Source organism: Crocodylus porosus, unplaced genomic scaffold (genome assembly GCF_001723895.1).
Source record: "Crocodylus porosus isolate Cpor-Errol unplaced genomic scaffold, CroPor_comp1, whole genome shotgun sequence".
Lineage (NCBI taxonomy): Eukaryota > Metazoa > Chordata > Crocodylia > Crocodylidae > Crocodylus > Crocodylus porosus.
The window spans coordinates 75,955,419-75,974,387 of record NW_017728943.1 but is presented as its reverse complement, the minus strand read 5'-3'; the positions used below and the strand labels follow the sequence as shown (position 1 = coordinate 75,974,387).

The 18,969-nt window shown below is 46.9% G+C and overlaps 1 protein-coding gene across 3 annotated transcripts in view; it reads right to left on the bottom strand.

The window, feature by feature from the left end:
• LOC109319816 overlaps positions 1-18,969 on the bottom strand; it is a 101,037-nt gene that overhangs the window by 24,892 nt on the left and 57,176 nt on the right. For 2 of the 3 annotated variants that reach the window (XM_019549608.1, XM_019549606.1), the window contains exon 4: positions 18,687-18,740. In XM_019549608.1, the coding sequence (XP_019405153.1) occupies positions 18,687-18,740 (54 nt within the window). The remainder of the gene's footprint in view (positions 1-18,686; positions 18,741-18,969) is intronic. The other variant, XM_019549607.1, reaches the window with a different exon arrangement.

Here is an 18,969-nt window from a genome sequence, read left to right as displayed (position 1 = left end):
ATACCTTTGATCTATTTTGACTATTTTTACCTATTTTGACTATTTTTACTGTTTTGATTTGTTTTTTACCTTTGTATCTAATTTAGCAAATTAGTGCATATTGCAAGTTATATTTGTTTCTGCTTTGATCTTAAACTGAGTAAAAGAGTGATAGCACCCTAGCATATTAGTAAAGCTTCTAGTTTCTCTTTAACTGGGAAAAAACTGTGTCGTGTCATACGCGATGATGTGTCACAGCATCTGCACCCCCACCTTGTCAAAATCCTAGCTCCACCCATGACCAATGGAGCATGCGTCTTGGACTCTAGAACAGCCTCATAAGGATTTGTGTGGCACCTCTGAGTGCCACAGTGTCACATGTTTGAGTTCCCCTGGATATAAACCCATGCAAATATTCCTCCTACATCTTCTCTTGCTTTCCCATTCTTCTCCCACTGACATCAAGGGGAGTTTGGATATTGTCCTGAGCATCAGGTGCAGAAAGAAGGTAACATCAGTCCGCTCTCTAGCTCTCCATGGGCCTGATGGCTCAGAAGCAGGCTCCAGTCTCCCCGCAGTTTCCTCTGCGTGCCCCCTTCCAAGGGCTTGCAATTTTCCTGAATGCAAGTGTTTCTCACCCAGCCTGGATGGAAGACCCTTTTGTCCAGGGATTAGGGCTTTTAGAAACAATTAGCAGCTCTTTTGTCTCCTGGTACAGAGATGTGACCTCTGACACTTCAAGGTCATGTCTAACATGTGGCTGTCGCGGCATGTGACCATAATCTTTGATCCCCCCTGCCCTCCACCCTGCAGATTTTAATTTGTAATCAGCACTGAAAGGTCAGAAACATGCAACCTTTCCTTGCAAGCTTTCCGGCCAGCTGAACTAGCCAATGTGGTCATTACAGCTTAGAGAAGGAAAAGACCAGTTAGACCATCCAGGCTGTTCCCCAGCTGCAGCAGCAATTAGAGCTAGGGCCCACAGGGCTGTTCCTGGCTTTGCCACTAAGAGACAATGCTTATTTTACAGGAACACCACACAAATGTGTGTGTGTTGCATGCCCAGCTGCCCCTTCCACAAATGGAGGTGGCACTTCAGGACCGAAGATGCCAGTGTTGTGCCTGGCATCAGCTCTATCCAAAGCTCCAGCCAGCCAGAAAATCATGCCCTGCTCCATCCCCCCTGACACCTTGGCTGCCAGCACAAGAAACAAGAAAGGCAGATTTAAGGGCCTTTGCTCAACAGACGCCTGCTGTGGGTTATATATGGTGTGTGCTCTGGCAGCCCTCGGAGCTGGAGGGTAACATAGCAACCCCTATTCAGAGTTAAGGGGCAGAATAAATCAGCACATTTGTCCCTCTCCTGAGCAGAGAAACGGCCTGTCAATGCCAAGAGGGAAAAGGAACAAAGGGCCTGGCAGTGCCCTCCATTTTGAAATGTCAGATGGGATTAAGGGAGACGTCTGAATGAGATGATTTCTGGTGGGTGCCAAAGAACAAGGAAGCAGGAGAAGACAGTGGAAAGAGGGGCCCAAGGGACATGTAAAAGTCACCCACAAAACTCTTCACATGTTGGGGGCATACAGGAGCCCTGGGGTAGCGCTCTCAGTTCTCCATGCAGGGCAAGGCAGCCTTCATAGCACACCCAGAAGAGCACAGCATTAGGCAAGGGCAGAGGTGGGGTGGAAATCCTGGAAAATGTTGGCAATGGAAGGAATCACAGGGTGGCTGCTGCTCATAACCAATCTGTTGCTATTCTGTCCCTCCCCAGCAAACTGCCATTGTTTCTCACCACGCTCAGATGGGTAGCAGTTTTTGCATGGTAGGGGCTGCCTTTTTTTATGCCTAGCACCTTATACACTGGGACCAGCATTGCAGATTTTTTGCCTGGTAGGCCCAGGTAATAAAAATGAAAAATCATACGTTCATGTTGCACCTGTGAGACAAAGACACTTCATGGACTGTACTGCATGTACTATTTCCCCCATGACTGAAGTGCAGCCAGCTCTGAAGTGGATTGCAAGTACCCTAACTGGAACGTTCTTGGGACACCTGCATCAGTGCAGAAACAGCTCTGCAACTGCTCATAACCTCCAGCAGTCAGGATCTCTCGCTCATGCCCATTCTCAAGACGGCCAGTAGCGCACAAGGGGTATCTTCAAGTAAATTGCTCATGTTTCCTGAGAAGCTGGAGTTTTCTTTGGCACTCAGTCTCCCAACCCTAGGTCTGACCAGGCCAAGCCCACCCCTGCTTCATCTGTGAGATCATTTGGGAAGCACAGCATGAGATGGTCTGCCTTAATACTCAGCACGATGTGAACTGCTAGAAATCTCCTCCCGGAAAGATGAGAGATTGGGAGGATTACCAGAGAAGCGAACCTAGTCACCTCCTGGTTCTGCCTGCTGCCCTCCTCTGCTTGGAGAGCTTTCCTTACAAAACTGTACTTCCCACAGGCACCCTCCAGCACACCACAAGGAAGGTGAGGTGAGACTGAGTGAAGGAGAGGTGAGTCACTCCTGCCTTGGCAAGCCTGGGTAGGGCTTGCCATAAACTTGTTTGGCAGCCCTTGCTGTGCAACATCTAGACTTATTCTTGTGGAGGATCCTTGCAAAGCAGACACTCTGCAGTTGATGTAAAGGGTAGTGCTTTCACCCTCACGGCACTGCAGGCAGCTGGGAGATTCTCACAGAGCCCAGCCTCCTACGGGCTGCCCGCTAATAGCAATCATTAACCAGGGACCTAAACTGGTTAAGCAATTTATTTAAGCAGCTGGGCTAGGGACAGACATTCAAAAAGCCTGATTCTGAATTGATTCAATTTTTGCAGGTTAGTATAACCTGAAAAGCCTGAACTGATTTGGAGGTGGATAGACATTCCCTTTTCATTTCAGAAATGCAGGCACATCCCTGCAGTGGCTCACCTAGAAGCCAGGAGGTACTAGAGCAGCCCTCCCTTCCCTTCTACAGAGCCAAGCTGAGGGGGGCTTGGCCAGGCCCCAGAAAGACACTCTTATTATTTCCACACCCCTCCCCTGCCAATAGCCCATCAGGGAATGTTTATCACTGGTAACTCAGTATTTATCAACCCATTAAGAAAACAAAGTCTCTCTCCAAGCTCTTCCTAAACAGCTTTTCCAAGGAAGGACATTAAACTACCTGTTGATTAGCTCCAAAAGGCATGTCTGACTTTGTCCTCTCCCACACCTTGGACCGTAACCAGTGTGTGGTCTGCTAGCTAATGCTGAAATGTCTATGTAAGGCAGAGGGGTGGGGGGAATAATCCCTGCTTAGCAGGAAGAAGCCAAGCAGATGCTCTGTGCCTGCAAGTCTCTGCTGGAGCTCCAGCCAGGGAGCGGAGGGGAGGGCCAGCCCTGCTGTGAAGCAGAAAGCCCCACCCAACCCAGATTGCTGGCAGAGCCTGATTTATCTTAAACCAGCAAGGGGTCTGGGACAGACATTGCATAAACCGGTTTGAGCCAAATCAGTTAAGTCTGATACTACGTTCAACCGGATTTATCTCCAACTGGTTTCAGCCATTTTTACACTGGTTTATGTGCACTGAACATCTGTTCTGTTACAGGTTTAAACCAGTTTCTGATCACTTAAACTGGTTTATGTGTATTGTCTGTCCCTAGCCCTGGAGTGCAGGCTGAGAAGCAACAAGTTGGCTCTTGGCAGAAGGGCAACATGCTTGTTCGAACACTTACATATCCACTTGCACACACATACCAGTTGGCAAGGAAGTTTGCTTCTAGCTGCACACATGTGTGTGCTTACCCGCAACTGTACACTGTATGTACACTGGCATGGGCATGCCTACTCACATGGTCACATGGATAGACACACCTTCCTGCACCTAGGTGTCCTGATCACTCCTGCTTGCCACCTCCCCCCATTCCCTCCCACACACACACAGGGATGCACATGCTGTCACAGGGTTTGTCTCTATACTGTGTTGAGTCCTGTCCACACCCATGCACAACTTTAACTCAAGTTTGCTTGTGCCTTTAACTCAAGCCAGCCCCTCAGGGGTATAGACTCCAGCTCCAGTTCACACAACTCATCAGCTGCTGGTGTAGTCACTCTGCACTAATCTAATCAGTCTTGTGCAGCTGGCTGGTTACCTCTGCGTGCCCCTTACATTAGCTGAGCTAACTCAAAAGGCAGATCACTTGAATTAACTGCAGAGAAGTCACAGCTTCAGTTGGGCACACTCACCAATGCATGCACTTATACACACTTGAGCACTTACTTCGTTACTCACAAGCACACATTTATATATATTTTATAATATACACACTTTTTATATATATTCTCTCAGACATGTTTCCTCTCACATGCACGTACTTGCAAACTGTTAGCAGCATTGAAGAAATGCAGCAGATAACAACACAGCTTGAAACATTAACAATTAAGTTCACCTTAAGATACCTTGGATAACAACTGGACATATTACCTCCAAAGTAACCAGTGTCACCACACCAATTAAAGATTACAGAACATATCCAAAATTGATGTAAATCAGATCTGCAGCTCTCTAAAAGCAGAGGAATTTGCAATCGCAGCCCAAGTTCACTTCCTGACCATACTCTACTTTAGGCATCAATAATGTTCTCCATGGAAAAGAATAAATGAGTGGGGGGGAAGCATCTGGAGTTCAGGGCGGCAGCACTCGCCTCAGGTAGAGTTAAATGGGAAATTACTAAAAAGGATGAAAAAACCCTAAGGCTAGGGACAAAAATTACACATAAACCAGTATAAGTGATTGGAAACCAGTTCAAATCTGTAACACAACAGAAGTTCAGTGCACATAAAACACTTTCAAAATGACCAAAACCAATTTAAGATAAACCTGGATGGATGTCGTATCAGACTTAACTGATTTAGGTTAAATCAGTTTATTGAATTTCTGTCCCAGATCCCCTCCAGATTCAAGTAAACTCTCAGTCCCCCAGCACCCCAGGATGCTTTTCACCTCCCCCACAACCTTCCCTCCCCCTTGCAGGGTGGGTGGGCTAGCCTTGGCCCAAGCTGCCTGCCGCAGCTGAGCAGGGAACTGTGCTCTAGCACCCTCCAGCTTCTGGCCTGAGACACTGCAGGCATGTAGCTGCATTTCTGGACTCAAAAGTGAATGTTGGTTCACTTGCTTTTCAGTTCAATCAATGCAGTTTAGATTAACCTACGAAGACTGAATCGATTCAGCCTCAGGTTTTTGGACTGTCTGTACTTAGCATGAAGCCACTATTCATCTAATGCCACAGCATGTTGATAGGAGGAGCTGTACTGGAGATTTCCACTTTTGGAAGTGATGTAAAACTGAGGTCCTTGGTGCTTTCCATAAAACTAAGGGAGTTAGCCCTGTTATTCTGGCCAGATCACAACTCAATCCACACAACCTGCCAAAGCTCCCTTGGCAGTTTTACTTGGACACAGAAGTCTCTCACTCCTTGACTTATGTGGTTCTGACGTATTCCTGTGCTATGTTAAACAGATTCATTTGTAAAGGCCTTTGGAACAAAAGGTGAATGCAATCTGTAAAGGTTTCCCAGATACTGTAGAAAAAGGCCCTAGTGAGGCTTTGCAAAGGAGGAAATGACTGTGCATGATGCCCTCCATAGAAAGTGTCAGGGGTGGGGAGAAGGCCCCCCTCCTCTGTTTGCAGATGAGTCTCACGTAAGGCTGCCTAGATCCACACAGTGGTGTTTGTGGGTGCAGTAGTTTTAACACAAATTCTCTCTCCTGTCTGTCCCCCCTGTCAGGTTGACAGAAAACAACAGTGACACTTCAGCTTTGATGTATAAAATCAGAGATCATGGGCCAGGAGTTAAGGCACCTGGGCCTCAGCCCATTTCTCACACAGACTTAGCATGAAGCCCTGGGCAAGCTACTTTTCCTTTCCTGTGCCTCAGTTTCTCATCTTTAACCTAGGGAAATGAGGCACACAGTGAGGATTGATGGATGGGTGTTCATGCACTGCGACCCTCAGATGAAAGGCAGTTCCTTCACAATTCCTTTCCTGCTTCAGTGGCAATAGCTTACACATGGGACCAGATCCTCCACCAGTGTAAACAGCTGCAGCTCCCTTCACTGCCATGGGGCTCTGGCCATTTACACCAGCTGGGGATCTGGAGATCAAAGACCGTGAGGCTTTACAAACACAAGCCCCAACCTCCTTTCCATCACCCCCACACATGCTTAACTTAGTCTGGGACAACATCCAAAACACAGCTCATGAAAGAACTTAACTTCGAGCCCCTGGTTATATGTAAACAACGTGTTTTCTACTACCCCCAGAAAAAGAAATTCTGTATATAACACTTCCTCACTTGAAAGAGTTCGAATCCAAATCAGGCATTGTCAGCTCTGACCCAGTTCTGCTGTTCTCAGACATAGCACCGACTTTCCCTTCTCTCTGCACCCTTCTCTGAGCCCATGGTAAGGAAGAGACCTGGTCTAGTCCACTATCTGAGGGCTGCCTGCTGCCCACCACTCACTTCACACTGCATTGCAGCATTGCTAAGGTCAGTTCAGCTTTCTAAGGTCACATAAACACATCAGTGTCCCTGATAAATTCCACCCTCGCCACCACCGAATGTTTGCAAATGTATTTGCAGAGTTGTCAGGTGGCAACTAGCAGCCCTCCAGACTAGCAACTGGACAATATACAAATTTCTTTGGAGACCTTCAAAGAGTGTGAATAGGTCTTTTATGCACAGTTACCCCTGACCAGGCAGACTGGGAAATGTGCCAGATCTAGGGCTTTTCCTTTGCTGATGCCAACCTAAGAGACAGGTTTTCTCCCCTCTTTCTGGTACACTTCCATGCCTATGAGAAAGCTCACTGCAAGCTCTGATTCAGCCTGCCCATTCATCCTAGAGCCAGAAGAAATGTGATGAAAGGAAAGGCAATGCATCTAGAAAGGTGTACTTTTCGGGCAACATAATGCGCCTGCGAAACTCTGTGTTCTGAGATTTAAATGAAAAGTTGTGTTCTGAACCCTATGCTTCCTTTGGAAAGAGAATGCATTTAGTGGGAACACAGAATCACACTGGAAGTGTCTACATGAGACACTACTATGCAGTGGATACTGTCCATTTATTTGGTACTTGTATAAGCAAGTACTAAATAAATGCACACTAACCAGAGTTACTGTGCAGTAGCACTACCAAACACCTTTTTAGTGATGCTGCGGTGCACTAGCTTAATGCTGTGCAGTAGCATATTAGCACTCTTTACGCTGTGATGTATTACTGCACAGTATTATTTGGGTACTGTGCAGCTAGCATCTCACGAAGATGTCCCCAGTATGACTCTTCCTCATACAGCAAGCCCTGCATTCTCACAGCACTAGGACTGAGAGAACACAAGATGAGAGTTTCTGGACTCATACCTGGACAAGATACAATGCAGCCCATATTCTCCCTCTTACAGCTTCATAGGATCATCCCTGTTTGTTGCAATAGCACCTCTGCCCCCCTACCCCCAGCCACTTCCTCTGGTAAGGACATCCATCCACCACAGAGGAACACGGCCTGGGCCTGACCCTTTCAGTCTCTTTTAGTTTAGATCAGAGACCGACCCTGAAACCTGAAGTACAATAGGGTCAATTCTCTTGCCTAGTTAACCAACAGCATGTACTGCTGAATAACCCCATTCTCCCATCTGTATTAGCCTAGCATAGCACCACTCCATGCAATCAGCCAGCCTGGCACGATCCTTTTGCACTTAGAAAGAATAAAAATTAAAATTGCCAAGTGAATATAAATTCTCCTGAAATACCAAGGCTGTTGGCACAGGCTGTCACAGTGCACTTGCCTCCAGGCAAACTACCTGTCATGGCAGCCAAGTGTGGTAGATGGACAGATTATGGCAAGAAGTATGAGAAGGGAAGATTACACCACTGTGGATTCTGGCTGTGAATGGCAGCCACGTTCCCACAGCCTCCTGAACAAAGGGGAGCCTGGGTGCAACAACAGCAGCTGTGGATGTAGTGATAGAGAGTGCTCTGTCAACTTTGATGTAGACCTCTACAGCTCCTGGCACCAAACAATGCAGTAACAAAGTACCACAGGTCATGAAACAACACATGATTTCAGCCAAGGAGCCACAGAAGCTCCATTCCTAGTAGTGTGACCCCTGTCCTCTTCCATTTTCCTCTATCGAACTCTACAGGTCTCTGCCCCCAGCCCACTTGTGATCCCATCAGACCCCAGACCCTTTCCATTCTTGCTCCCTCACCTGCACTTCCCCTCTCCTAGGCTCTGTGATTCTTTGGCACCACTCCCACTTCCTCAATCTTGTACCTTTGCAAACCTTTGCAAGCTTCAGCAATGGCACCTTATGAGTGGTTTGCTTTGAAAGATCAGCTAGTCATCTGGATGCCTCTGTCCACCATGTCAATCACTGAGGCTTGCAAACCTGGGCCAGATAATATAGAGACTCCTTGGCGGAGCTGGGAATAGGACCCAGGACTTCCACCTTCCCATCCTTTAGTGTATGCTCTGTACTTCATAATAGAGCAGCATAAGTAGTACAAAGCTCTGAATCACTCCACAACAGGCTTTAGTTAGTGGGAGCAAATGCATAGGCAGCAAGAATGTATATAGAGTGGGTTGCAATAAAATTATTTTTTTCAATGAAGCAGAAGAAAGGAGATGTGATTGTCTTTCCCCTGGCCATGAGAGACAGGAATAAGATTGGTTGAACTTTGCTAGCAGCCAACTTTACAATGAAATCCAATAAAAACAACACTAAATAAAACAATGTCTGGGCTCTCCACTTGGATATTTTAGTGGATGCAGCATTCTGTGCTCAGCTAATTTTGAACTTTGCAAGGAGGGCATGGAGGGTAAAATCCTTTGTTAGGAATTCTCCAATTTAAGGGGCAGGGATCTCAGGGAATAGTAACATTGTACCAATGCTTTCAGCCTGTGTAATGACATGTATGGGTCTCAGAGGCAAAACCAGCAGCGGCAGAAAGGAGGAGTCCGAAGGAGGAGCAGGAAGTGAAACAAGAGAGGTAGAGAGGCTGGGCAAAACAGCAGGCCCTGTAACAGCTCTGTAAGAAACTGCTATAATAAAGACACTGTTTATATTAAGTAGGGAGCTGTTCCTTGATTACCCATACAGGGTCACAGGAAACAGTGAGCATGTCGCCACTTCAAAGCTGTTCAGTGGCCTGGCTGAGAGAAGTTGCGAGGAACTCGGCTGTTATAAATTGGAAAAGATTTTATACTTTCTATGGAGCTTTGCCAGTATACCCCAGCTGAAGATCTGGGCCTACATTAACAAACAGATGGTTCCCACCCCAACTGATGCTCTTGCTCAGGTCTGGGTTTGGGCACATAATCTGGGGTGTAGTGGGATGGAAATACAGCTGCTGCTTCTGTTCTGTAGCTAGATACAGGCCTGCAGTCTCCAGGGCAGAACTATTTCTCAGCACTAAGCCTTTTTTTTTTTTTTTTTTTTTAAGTATAGGGAAAAGCTGCGTGAGCAATGAAACTTGCCATACACACATTTCCATACTGTGACCCTCCTCACAGCCAAGTCACGTGACTCAAAGAGTGGCCTTCATGGTACATAGGATGGCTTCTGTAAATTGTTACGCACCTGAAACAATTCAGGATGCTCATCCTCCCTGTCTCTGGGGAGGATCCAGCTCTTCTCTGAAGTTAATTGAACTTGGCTAGAGCTCAGTGAGACTGGCAACTGGGCCAGTTTCAATCCTGTAATGACAAACTTGAGAAGAGTTTGAGGAATCATTATGGGCATTTCCTGCCCTTCACACTGCAGTCCCTTTCAACAGATGGCAGAACTGCCATAGGACAGAAGGAAGGGTTGCTCTACTACATGGGTGGCCTGAACTGTGATGTTTTATCAGTAAAACCATTCCTGCCTATCTCACTCCTGAGTGTATTATAAAGGATGGTCTTAGAACAAAAGCCGAAGATCAAGGTCTCCTCACTGAGAACTACTGGGTTCTCTTCCAGGCTCTGCCAGACTCCCAGACTGACCTTGGTCCAGTCTATTCCCTGTCCGTCCCTCAGTCCTCTTGTCTGTAAAATGGGGATCATAACAGGTATCCATCTCCCAGAGAAGCTAAATGCACAAAACCATTGTCAGAAAAGGATCCTGTGGTACTGTGCAAGCTTTACTGAATTCAGTTGCCGGGGGTGGGGACGGTGGTGGTATGGGGGGCATGTATGTGTGTGCAACCTGTTACCACCCCACAAGTCCTTGGAAGGTGACACAGCTTTGTTCCTCATTGCAGCACCAGAAGCAGAGAGATCTGCCCCATTATCGTTCCATTGCCTGGAGTGCCTCTCACTTGTGACTAGCCCGGACTTCTGCCAACAGAGCTGAGGCTGGTGTCTCTCCCCTTGAGCTCCAGCCTGAAAGGGCCCCTTGTTTGGCAGGGTGGGGGGAACACAGCACATTTCTGCAATGGCCTGTTAGGATGCAGACACCAAAGATAAGAGGCAGAGAAATTGTTCCAAGGATCTGGATCCTGTCCAAGCAAAGGGTGTTCTCAGGCAATGATAACATCAAGGCAAGAACATAAATGGTTTATATTCTGTTTTTAAATACTTATTTTATTTTCACATTGCAGAGGACATCTCTCCGATCAGGCGCATTATCAGATGGGCTCTGAAATCCATACTCTCTCTCTGCCTGCCCCAGCTAGAGCTTGTGAGGCACATGGGGGACTTGCAGGTTGTACCTTCTAAAAGCTTATGCCTGCTGAGATAAGCACATCTCTGTCAGGTCTCAAGCAGAGTGCACAAGAGAAGAACAAGGACAAGGCTGGATGATAGGGCTATCAACCAAAGCAAGCCGTGAGAGGCAGGGCACAGAAAACTGGCAGTACTGTTAAACACAGAGGTATGCCATCAAGCAGGAGCCTCTGTCAGACAATCCAATAGCACCTGTCACATGCACACAACTACATGCCTAGAGGATGTTGAAATATGTAGCTAACACATGCACACCACTCCCAAATGCTCACCACGGTGCTCTTCTATAGTCACAACAGTGAGGACACATACTTCTCCCCCATATCCAGGTATACAAACATTGCCCACTTTGCACAACACATTTTATTGCACACTATGCATGGACATACCCATTATCTATGGTGGTACACAGGTACACCCACCACAGTACATGTATCCACTAAACACACACCCCTACTTCACACACCAGTTGCTTCCCATTTATTTGCGTGTCTGTCTGTGGGTAGCGATCCTCCTATTTCATTGTTTATTTATTAGATTTATACAGATTTATAAACTTTCTGGAGTATAGTTTCTTCCACCACAGGTCCTGACCCCTCTGATCTGCTCCCACAAACATTTCCTACCAGGACATGCTGCTGTGATGCTTCAGGTTCTTCTTAATCTCTGCTTTAATCCATCTAGGCTCTTATCCTTGCCACATTAGTAACCCATCATCACCTTGCTTATGAAGAATTGTTGAGCAGGCTAAGAAGGCTGCAGCTTACCACTCCTGTGCTGGCATGAGGGAAGCAGAACTGCAACGAACAATTACTGAGTGGTATTTTAGTGCAGCTAGTTGGATAAGAAAAAGTACATGTAAAGGCAAAATCCAGGCTGGGTCAACCTGCTCCAGAAAGGCTTCAAGAAGCAGAACCATTTCCAAATGCTAACACAGCACTCCAGAGCAGGAGGCCAGTATCACTGCCACTCAACTTGATCTTTGCTCAACAAGTCTAGCACATGCTCAAGTTAGGGTTGAGGCCACATCATCATAACATTACACGGGACAGGACAACACTGTGATGACATGACAATGGAGCCCCAAAATGTCAGAACACAGCAAATGCATATAAAATGTCCCTACCAGCCCCTAACGTCTATGAAACTATGAAAAGGTTGCTGTTTCTAAAACGGCAGCTATCACAAGCACATAGCCCACTGTCATGGAGGGCTTGGTGTCCACTCTTTCAAAGTGCTGCACTGACATTACAGTTCTAAGTCTCCAAACAGGTAGTGTTTGGGATCACAGTATCCATTTTACAGAGGGGGACACTGAGGCAGAGCACTGTGAAGTCATTTTGCCTAAAGCCATTCAGCAGAACTGGAAACAGAGCCCAGGGAGCCTCAATCCAGGCAGTACTGTTCCCCTGCTTGCCTGCCTGCCGTTCAGCCTAACTCTTGTGATTTCTCCTTATCGCGCCACAAAAGTTTGTAGGGGACTGCCAATAAGAATTTGCAATCACAACAGGGCCTGGGTTTGTGACTGGGGCCACTCCATGTTACAGTAGTACAAACAACAATATTGGAAATATTGAAGGCCCAAATTTTGTGCTCAGACATTGAGTCACATGTCTCTGATAATTATGCATCACCATACTCACTATGCAAAAGGCAAGGATTTCTTAGGGTGAGATCTTTTATTGGACCAACTGTAGAGTTGTATACACTTTTGAATACAAAACATTCTCCATCGGGTCTTACCAGAACAAGATAAGCCCAACAAGCCAAGCCCAGGTGGTCCAATAAAAGATATCACCATAAGAAATCCTTGCCTCTCATGTAATTTCTGGACCATCATAGCTACATCACTTTTACACTACTGTAATTCACTCTGTAAAGCAGGAGTGTCAAGAACATGACCTGCAGACCAGATCTGGTTTGTGGGGCTCACAGAGGGACTTGAATTTGGGGCAGGGTAAGCAGGGGCAGGGCCTGCCACAGAATTTGGGACAACAGGGCCATATTGGTGATGGCCTTCAGTGACAGGGGATGAGCAACAGTGGTGCCAACCCCACACTGCTCACCTGCCAGGGCTTGCACCACTGCTACCATTAGGTCCAGATCAGCAAGCAAGAAGCGTCTTCATAGTCCAGATCCAGCTCAGGATGCAGAGTGAGTTTGATACCTCTGTTGTAACATATTTCTTTACTGTCTGCCCGCTAGATATTACAGTGAAGTCACAATGCTGAATCTGCGACATTGGGACATATTCAGCAAACCATATATGTCCCTCATTCAGGTAAAGATGTTGTAGACTGGCATGGTATAAAGCCCTTGTCAGCCAATAAACTGGGGTCTCATTTTGACTACAGGATTAGACCTAATTTCCAGAGAGAAAAATTGTGAAAACATGAGCAAAGGATGATGGGCCTGCAAAACTGGGGTTGACTCTTTGGGTGTCTTTACATGTGCTCCCAGGTGGAGGGGGGAGGGGCACTTTAATTAGAGCAGCTCTCAGAACCACTAAAGACCACTAAAGCGCCTGCAGTGTCATGTGTGTTCAGCGTCTTGTGTTTCAAAATGGCGGCAGGGCACTTTAACTAAAGCTTGTTCAATGCCCTTGCCACCATTTTGAAGCACAAGGATGCTGAACACACACGAAGTGGAGGCTGCTGGAGCATGCCAATTTGCATTCTCCAGTAGACTTGATTAATTGAGTCTGCTCCAATGCATGCTAATTAGCACACATTAGAGCAGATGTCCGGCACATGTATAGGTGCCCAACTGGTTTCATTCCCATGGTTCCTTTTTAGTGGTTTTATGTCCCTCTAACTCTCCATTTCTGAGAAATCCAGCAAAGAGCGACATAGTCAGAGGTATTCAGGTGCCTGAAGATGAAGCTTGGTGGGATTTACAAAAGTGTCCTAGAAGATGAGGCCCCAAAGCCCAATGAGATGAATGACAGTTAGGTGCGTTGGCCTTTCTACCAATCACAGCTAGGACTAGATTCATTAGAGGACCTGGGCACCTACAAGTTAGACACAGCAACACCTGGCCCCCATCAGGCAGCATCCCAAAACCCAGGTTTAAGCTCCAAGCTCCCACCTTCTGCACAAGACAAGTTAGGCACCTCCGAGTGAGATTCAGAAGAGGCAGCACGCTGAATGGGGAGCTTTGCTGCTCACCAAGAAACTCTGAGTAGAGAGATGTCCTGCATTCTGGTCTGTGCTCTCAGGACCATTTCTGCTTCTTATCCAGTGACTGTGTAACATAAAAGGCATAAACAGTCCTGATAGCACAGATCAAAACCCAGGGTTTCCACTGGATTATCACCCAGGAGACTATCCCATTACTCGGCTATAGAATCAAGCTCCCCCTTTTCTTCTGGTCCTATGAATCCTGTACTCCTTCCGGACACTACCCCAGCTTCTACACAAAGGACAGAGTGTGCCCCCAGCTGGATGGTCAGGGCACTCTCCTGGGGGGTAAGAGATATGGATCTGAACCCACTTGGGCTGAAAAGACCTAGAACCCAGTTCTCCAACTTCTTGGGTGAGAACTCTCATAGGCCATTACACAAAAACTGGATATCACCGCGTCCTTTTCAAGTCACCACGTTCAAAAAAAAGAAGTGTCCATGACTGCATTTTGTGAAGGGTCCAATCTTACGGGTAAGTGTTCTGAGAACTGCTACCAGAACAAGTCTCTCAGGGGATGTTATCAGAACAATGCCCAGTTTCTGGATTCTTGTTAAACTTAAGTGAACAATCCCTGCTCCAGCTGCTTAAGCTGGGGCATTTCTAGGCATGCACACAAGAAAAATTCCTGGTTCCTAAAGTGCTTCCAAGCCAAATTGGAAAGCTCCCAGTGAGCTTAGACAGGCACTGTATGGGGAAGTTCTAGATTATAGTTTTGGATCTAGGTGCTTAAATTTTGTGTTTGGTGCCCAAGCCCATACTTGGAATTAGCCCTAAGTGCCTACTGGCACCTTCAAACAGCAGAATGCCTTGACAGTCTAGCCCAGGGGCGGGCCAGTATTTAGGCTGGAGGGACATTTACTGTCAAGGGCCACATGGGCAACCCCGCCCCCTGGTCATTATCTTGGGACTGGAAGATCTGCCTCTAACCCCTGACTTTTGCCACCAAAAGTCCCTCCCCTTGCTTCCTGGAAGAGGGAGAGGGGGGTGGGTTGCCATCTTGGAACCAGAAAAAAACACAAATCACATACTAAAAGCCAAACACCTACTATGACATATTTTAATTTTATTACAAAAATATTTTTGTCATGATTTGTGTTTGCGTACTGTATACAGAGGTGATTGCATAACTCAGAAATAAAGTCTTACTTTGTATATGGGGGGGAGGTGTGTGTGTGGGGGGTGGGGAGGTTTGTAGGGGCAGGGTTTGGGTATGTGGTATTTGTGGGGTGTGAAAAAGGGTGGGGGGTGTGGGGACCCTCCATGCACTCCCCCTACAGTGCACAGCCTTCACCACCAGCAGTAGCAGCAGCAGGTGGTGGGCACTCTGGGCGCTCATGGCCCAGACAGGTGCTGCCACCCAGCATCTTGCAGCTCCAGCCAGCACTGCATATGCTGACAAGGAGTGTAGTCAGGCCAGCCCACCTTTATCATGTGGTGCACATGCAACTCCCGGCACTCGCACGTCACCAGGGGAAGCCCTGAGTGATGGAGCTGGCTGCCTTTCCTGCACACTGCCATGCAGGTCCTAAGACTCCATCGGAGGTACAGGGGAGCTGCATCCTAGATACAGCTCCCAGAGTGTCCTGTGTATCAGTGTTTGATGAGCTTTAGTTTAAGTGCCCTTGCCACCATTTTTAAGTGTGGGGATGCTGATACACTGGACTCTGGAGCACCTTAATTGTCATACTCCAGCAGACTTGATTAATCGAGCCTTCTCCAATGTGCTGTAATTACAGTGCATCAGAGCAGCCTTGCTGCTCATGTATGGGCACCCTAAGAGTCTTCTGGTTCTGGTTCAGCTGCCATCCAAGAAGCATGAATTTCATGTCACATGTCAGAAGGGTGTGCTTATTTATTTTAGTAAGAGTTAACTTAGACTCAGTAGGGAATGGAGGGATACTTCAGTCTTTCAGATTCTCCAGGGCATACAAACTAAGATGGAGTAATGAGTTCACAGCGCCAGGGGAAACTTACACTTGATTCTCTCACCTTCCCTGATAGGTATAACTGAGACCCAAGAGGAACCGTTACCCCAGTAGCACAGGACTAACCATAGGCCAGTGACAGAGACAAACAGGCTGAAAGCCTGCGTGCACGCACGCACGCACGCACGCACATGTGTATGTGTGCATGTGTGCACGTATACATAAGACAGAGAGAGAAGGAATATGGTAATTAGATGGCAAAATGTGGGGGCCAAATCTAAACAGACGGTGTGTATGCGGGACAGGTGCAGCCTTGAGGGAGCACAATATTTCAGTAACAAGAAATTGGTGCAGCGCATTGCTTTGACAGAGCTTTCCAGCGGCTCAGACTGGAACAGAAGGGGATGCACTTCAGCTTAAGATAAAGATGCCTGATCAGAGTTATATCAGGTCAGAGTCAGGGTTCCTAGAAGGCAGGACGGCAGTGCCTCAGAGTGCAGATGGGAAGCTTGAGCAATACCTGCTCAATATGTACATGGCCTCTCTCTCCCTACCTGCCAGAAGTACTAAATTCACCCACAAACTAGTAGAGGGAAGTGGTGGCCTGCTACTCTGTTGCAGAAATTCAGAGTACTGGGTGGGCTGCTGGAGCTCCAGTTCTCAGCTCAGTTTGCTTTTGGAGTAGGGGTATCTCACAAAACATCTGTCAAGCACTGTGGTTTGCATTTGGCATTCTTCACCCCTGACCATCTTAATTGCTGACTGTAATTACTGAAGCAATAGTGGCTGTTTTATCTCAAGGGACATCTGTTTTCTTCTCTCCAGTTAGTCAAGGGTGTTATTTTTGCCTGTACATTACAAATATTCTGAGGATCATATGGGACTTGCTTGCTTGTAGCACTTGGTTTAGTGTCAGGAATGCTGTAGTCTGGAAGGTCATGCCCCAATCAATCACAATGCCCTCCAATATACTAGTGAACAAAATCAAACCAATTAACCTTGGGATTAAATCAAGTATTAGCATTGTAAGCAGAGTAAGATAGTAGGTGGATGGGAGCCCTAGAGAAAATAAAGTGTTTCCACCTGTAGTTAACACACAATACAGCCATTAAGAGAGAACTGTGCAAACCCTCCCAGGCACTGCTGCCAGTGGACCTCAAAGCTATCATTTCCTCAGAGAGGGGGAGGAAGGTCCAGTGTAGACCACTAAATAGTGACTTAGGGAAATACAGGGTCAATTCCCTCCTATGCTTCAAACTTTCTTTGTAACTTGGCACAAAGCACTTAGCACCAACGCCAGTTTGGTCCCTGACTTAAGCCGAATGTTGGTTCCTAAGCTCCAAAGCAGCCTAGACTTAATCTTCTAAGCCTGTGTAGAATTAATCCAGTTGGGCCACTCCATCCCAGCCAAATTTCCCAGTGGAGGAGGCTCCTAAATCCCTTGAGGATCTTGCTCCATTAGGCATGCTCTGAGCACACCTAACCCCAACAGCGCTGAGTTCAGCTCAAAAACAGTACCAGTAGTGGTGCTATCCACCTTTTCCACAACAGATAAGCCATTAGAGCACTCACACAGAAAGTCAAGACTGAGGTCAGAGGACTTCCTCAGACTAAGAATATTCAGACCCACATCTCCCACTTCCAGGGGTGGAATCAAAGGCAGGCGTAGCTGTGGTGGTATGGTCACTCCCTCTTTTCCCACCGGTTTGCCACTGACAGCTCTTGTTCTTGGCTGCTGGATGTATGCACAACAAGCTCTCTAACACTGCTGCACCCCACTTTTTCCTGTCCTGGATCACTACTGCCTACTTCTCAGAAGAGTCCCCTAATCACCAACCTATATGAATAGTTTGGTTGGGGACCCCCTCCACTTCTCCTGTTGAAGCTGATCAAATCAGTTGCTCTTCCAGGATGGCATCTGGACAGTAGCTGTCCTAGCACTTAAAATGTAAACACCTCCAAAACCAAACTGGATCTGGTCCTTAATCCCTTTAGACAGTCATACACATACATTTGCCTGGTCCAACACACTAGAGATCCAGCACATTGCAGCAGACTTGATTAATGAAGTCTGCTCTGTATACAAGCTGACACTCCTGGTGCTGCGGCGCATATATTTGTATAAACGGCAAAATGCATGTCAGCACCGAGAAAATGGCAGCAGTGCGCTTTTGAACTGAAACTCCTTTGATGGGTTTTAGTTCAAAAGTGCACCGCCACCATTTTCTTAGCACTGATGTGCATTTCACCATTTATACAAACGTGTGCGCCGCAGCGCCGGGCACTTTTAAAAGTGCCCAACACTGTGGCACAAGCACATGTACAAATGCCCTGTGTACCTCAGTTTCTGCCCAGTAACACAGTCATAGCTAAGGGCAGATGAGTACCTTAGATAATCCGGGCCAGCAGATGCCTTCTCTGCCTATGCCAGACCCAAGTCCTATGCAATTCTGCAGATGCCCTTCAGTCATAATCTGCAGCCACTCTCTGCTCCTGCAACCCTACAAATACATCTCATTCCTTCTTAGCAATGTCCCTGTTACTGCAGAACTAGCTCTACCTTCTGCAGAGGCAGAAGTTTTGGGTAATTACATGACTGAAAAGGTTCCTTTTTTCAAGGAACCCACAGTTTTTGGGCCTGAACGTCTGGTAGCCTATTATCCTCTCTAGCATCCCAGCCTCAATTGTGCTACTTCTTATCTGTTCCCCTCCCCTCCTGCCCCTCAAGAAATCCTCCAGACTAGCACCTTTTATACATGTGCACAAAAGACATTTCCAAAGACTCTCCTATTTGCAAAGGTTCAAAAGGATGTACCACATTCAGACATACCAGAAACAAGAAGGGAACAGAGAAATGGGCAACTTACACGAATTTTAATAACTCTTGTCTTTGCTCCACAGTTCTTCTTGAGCAGCATCTTCTGAAAGAGAAATAGAAGCCATGGATTAGTAACCAGGATGTTGGGCAAAGAGTCAACACAAACTGTCTGGAGTTACTTTACAGCTATATTCGATTATCTTCCATATGGAGAAAAGAAGTCATGTAAAATCAGACTATAAGAATTTCATAGATTTCATAGACATTAGGGCTGGAAGGGACCTCGGGAGATCATCGAGTCCAGCCCCCTGCCCAAAGGGCAGGAAGTCAGC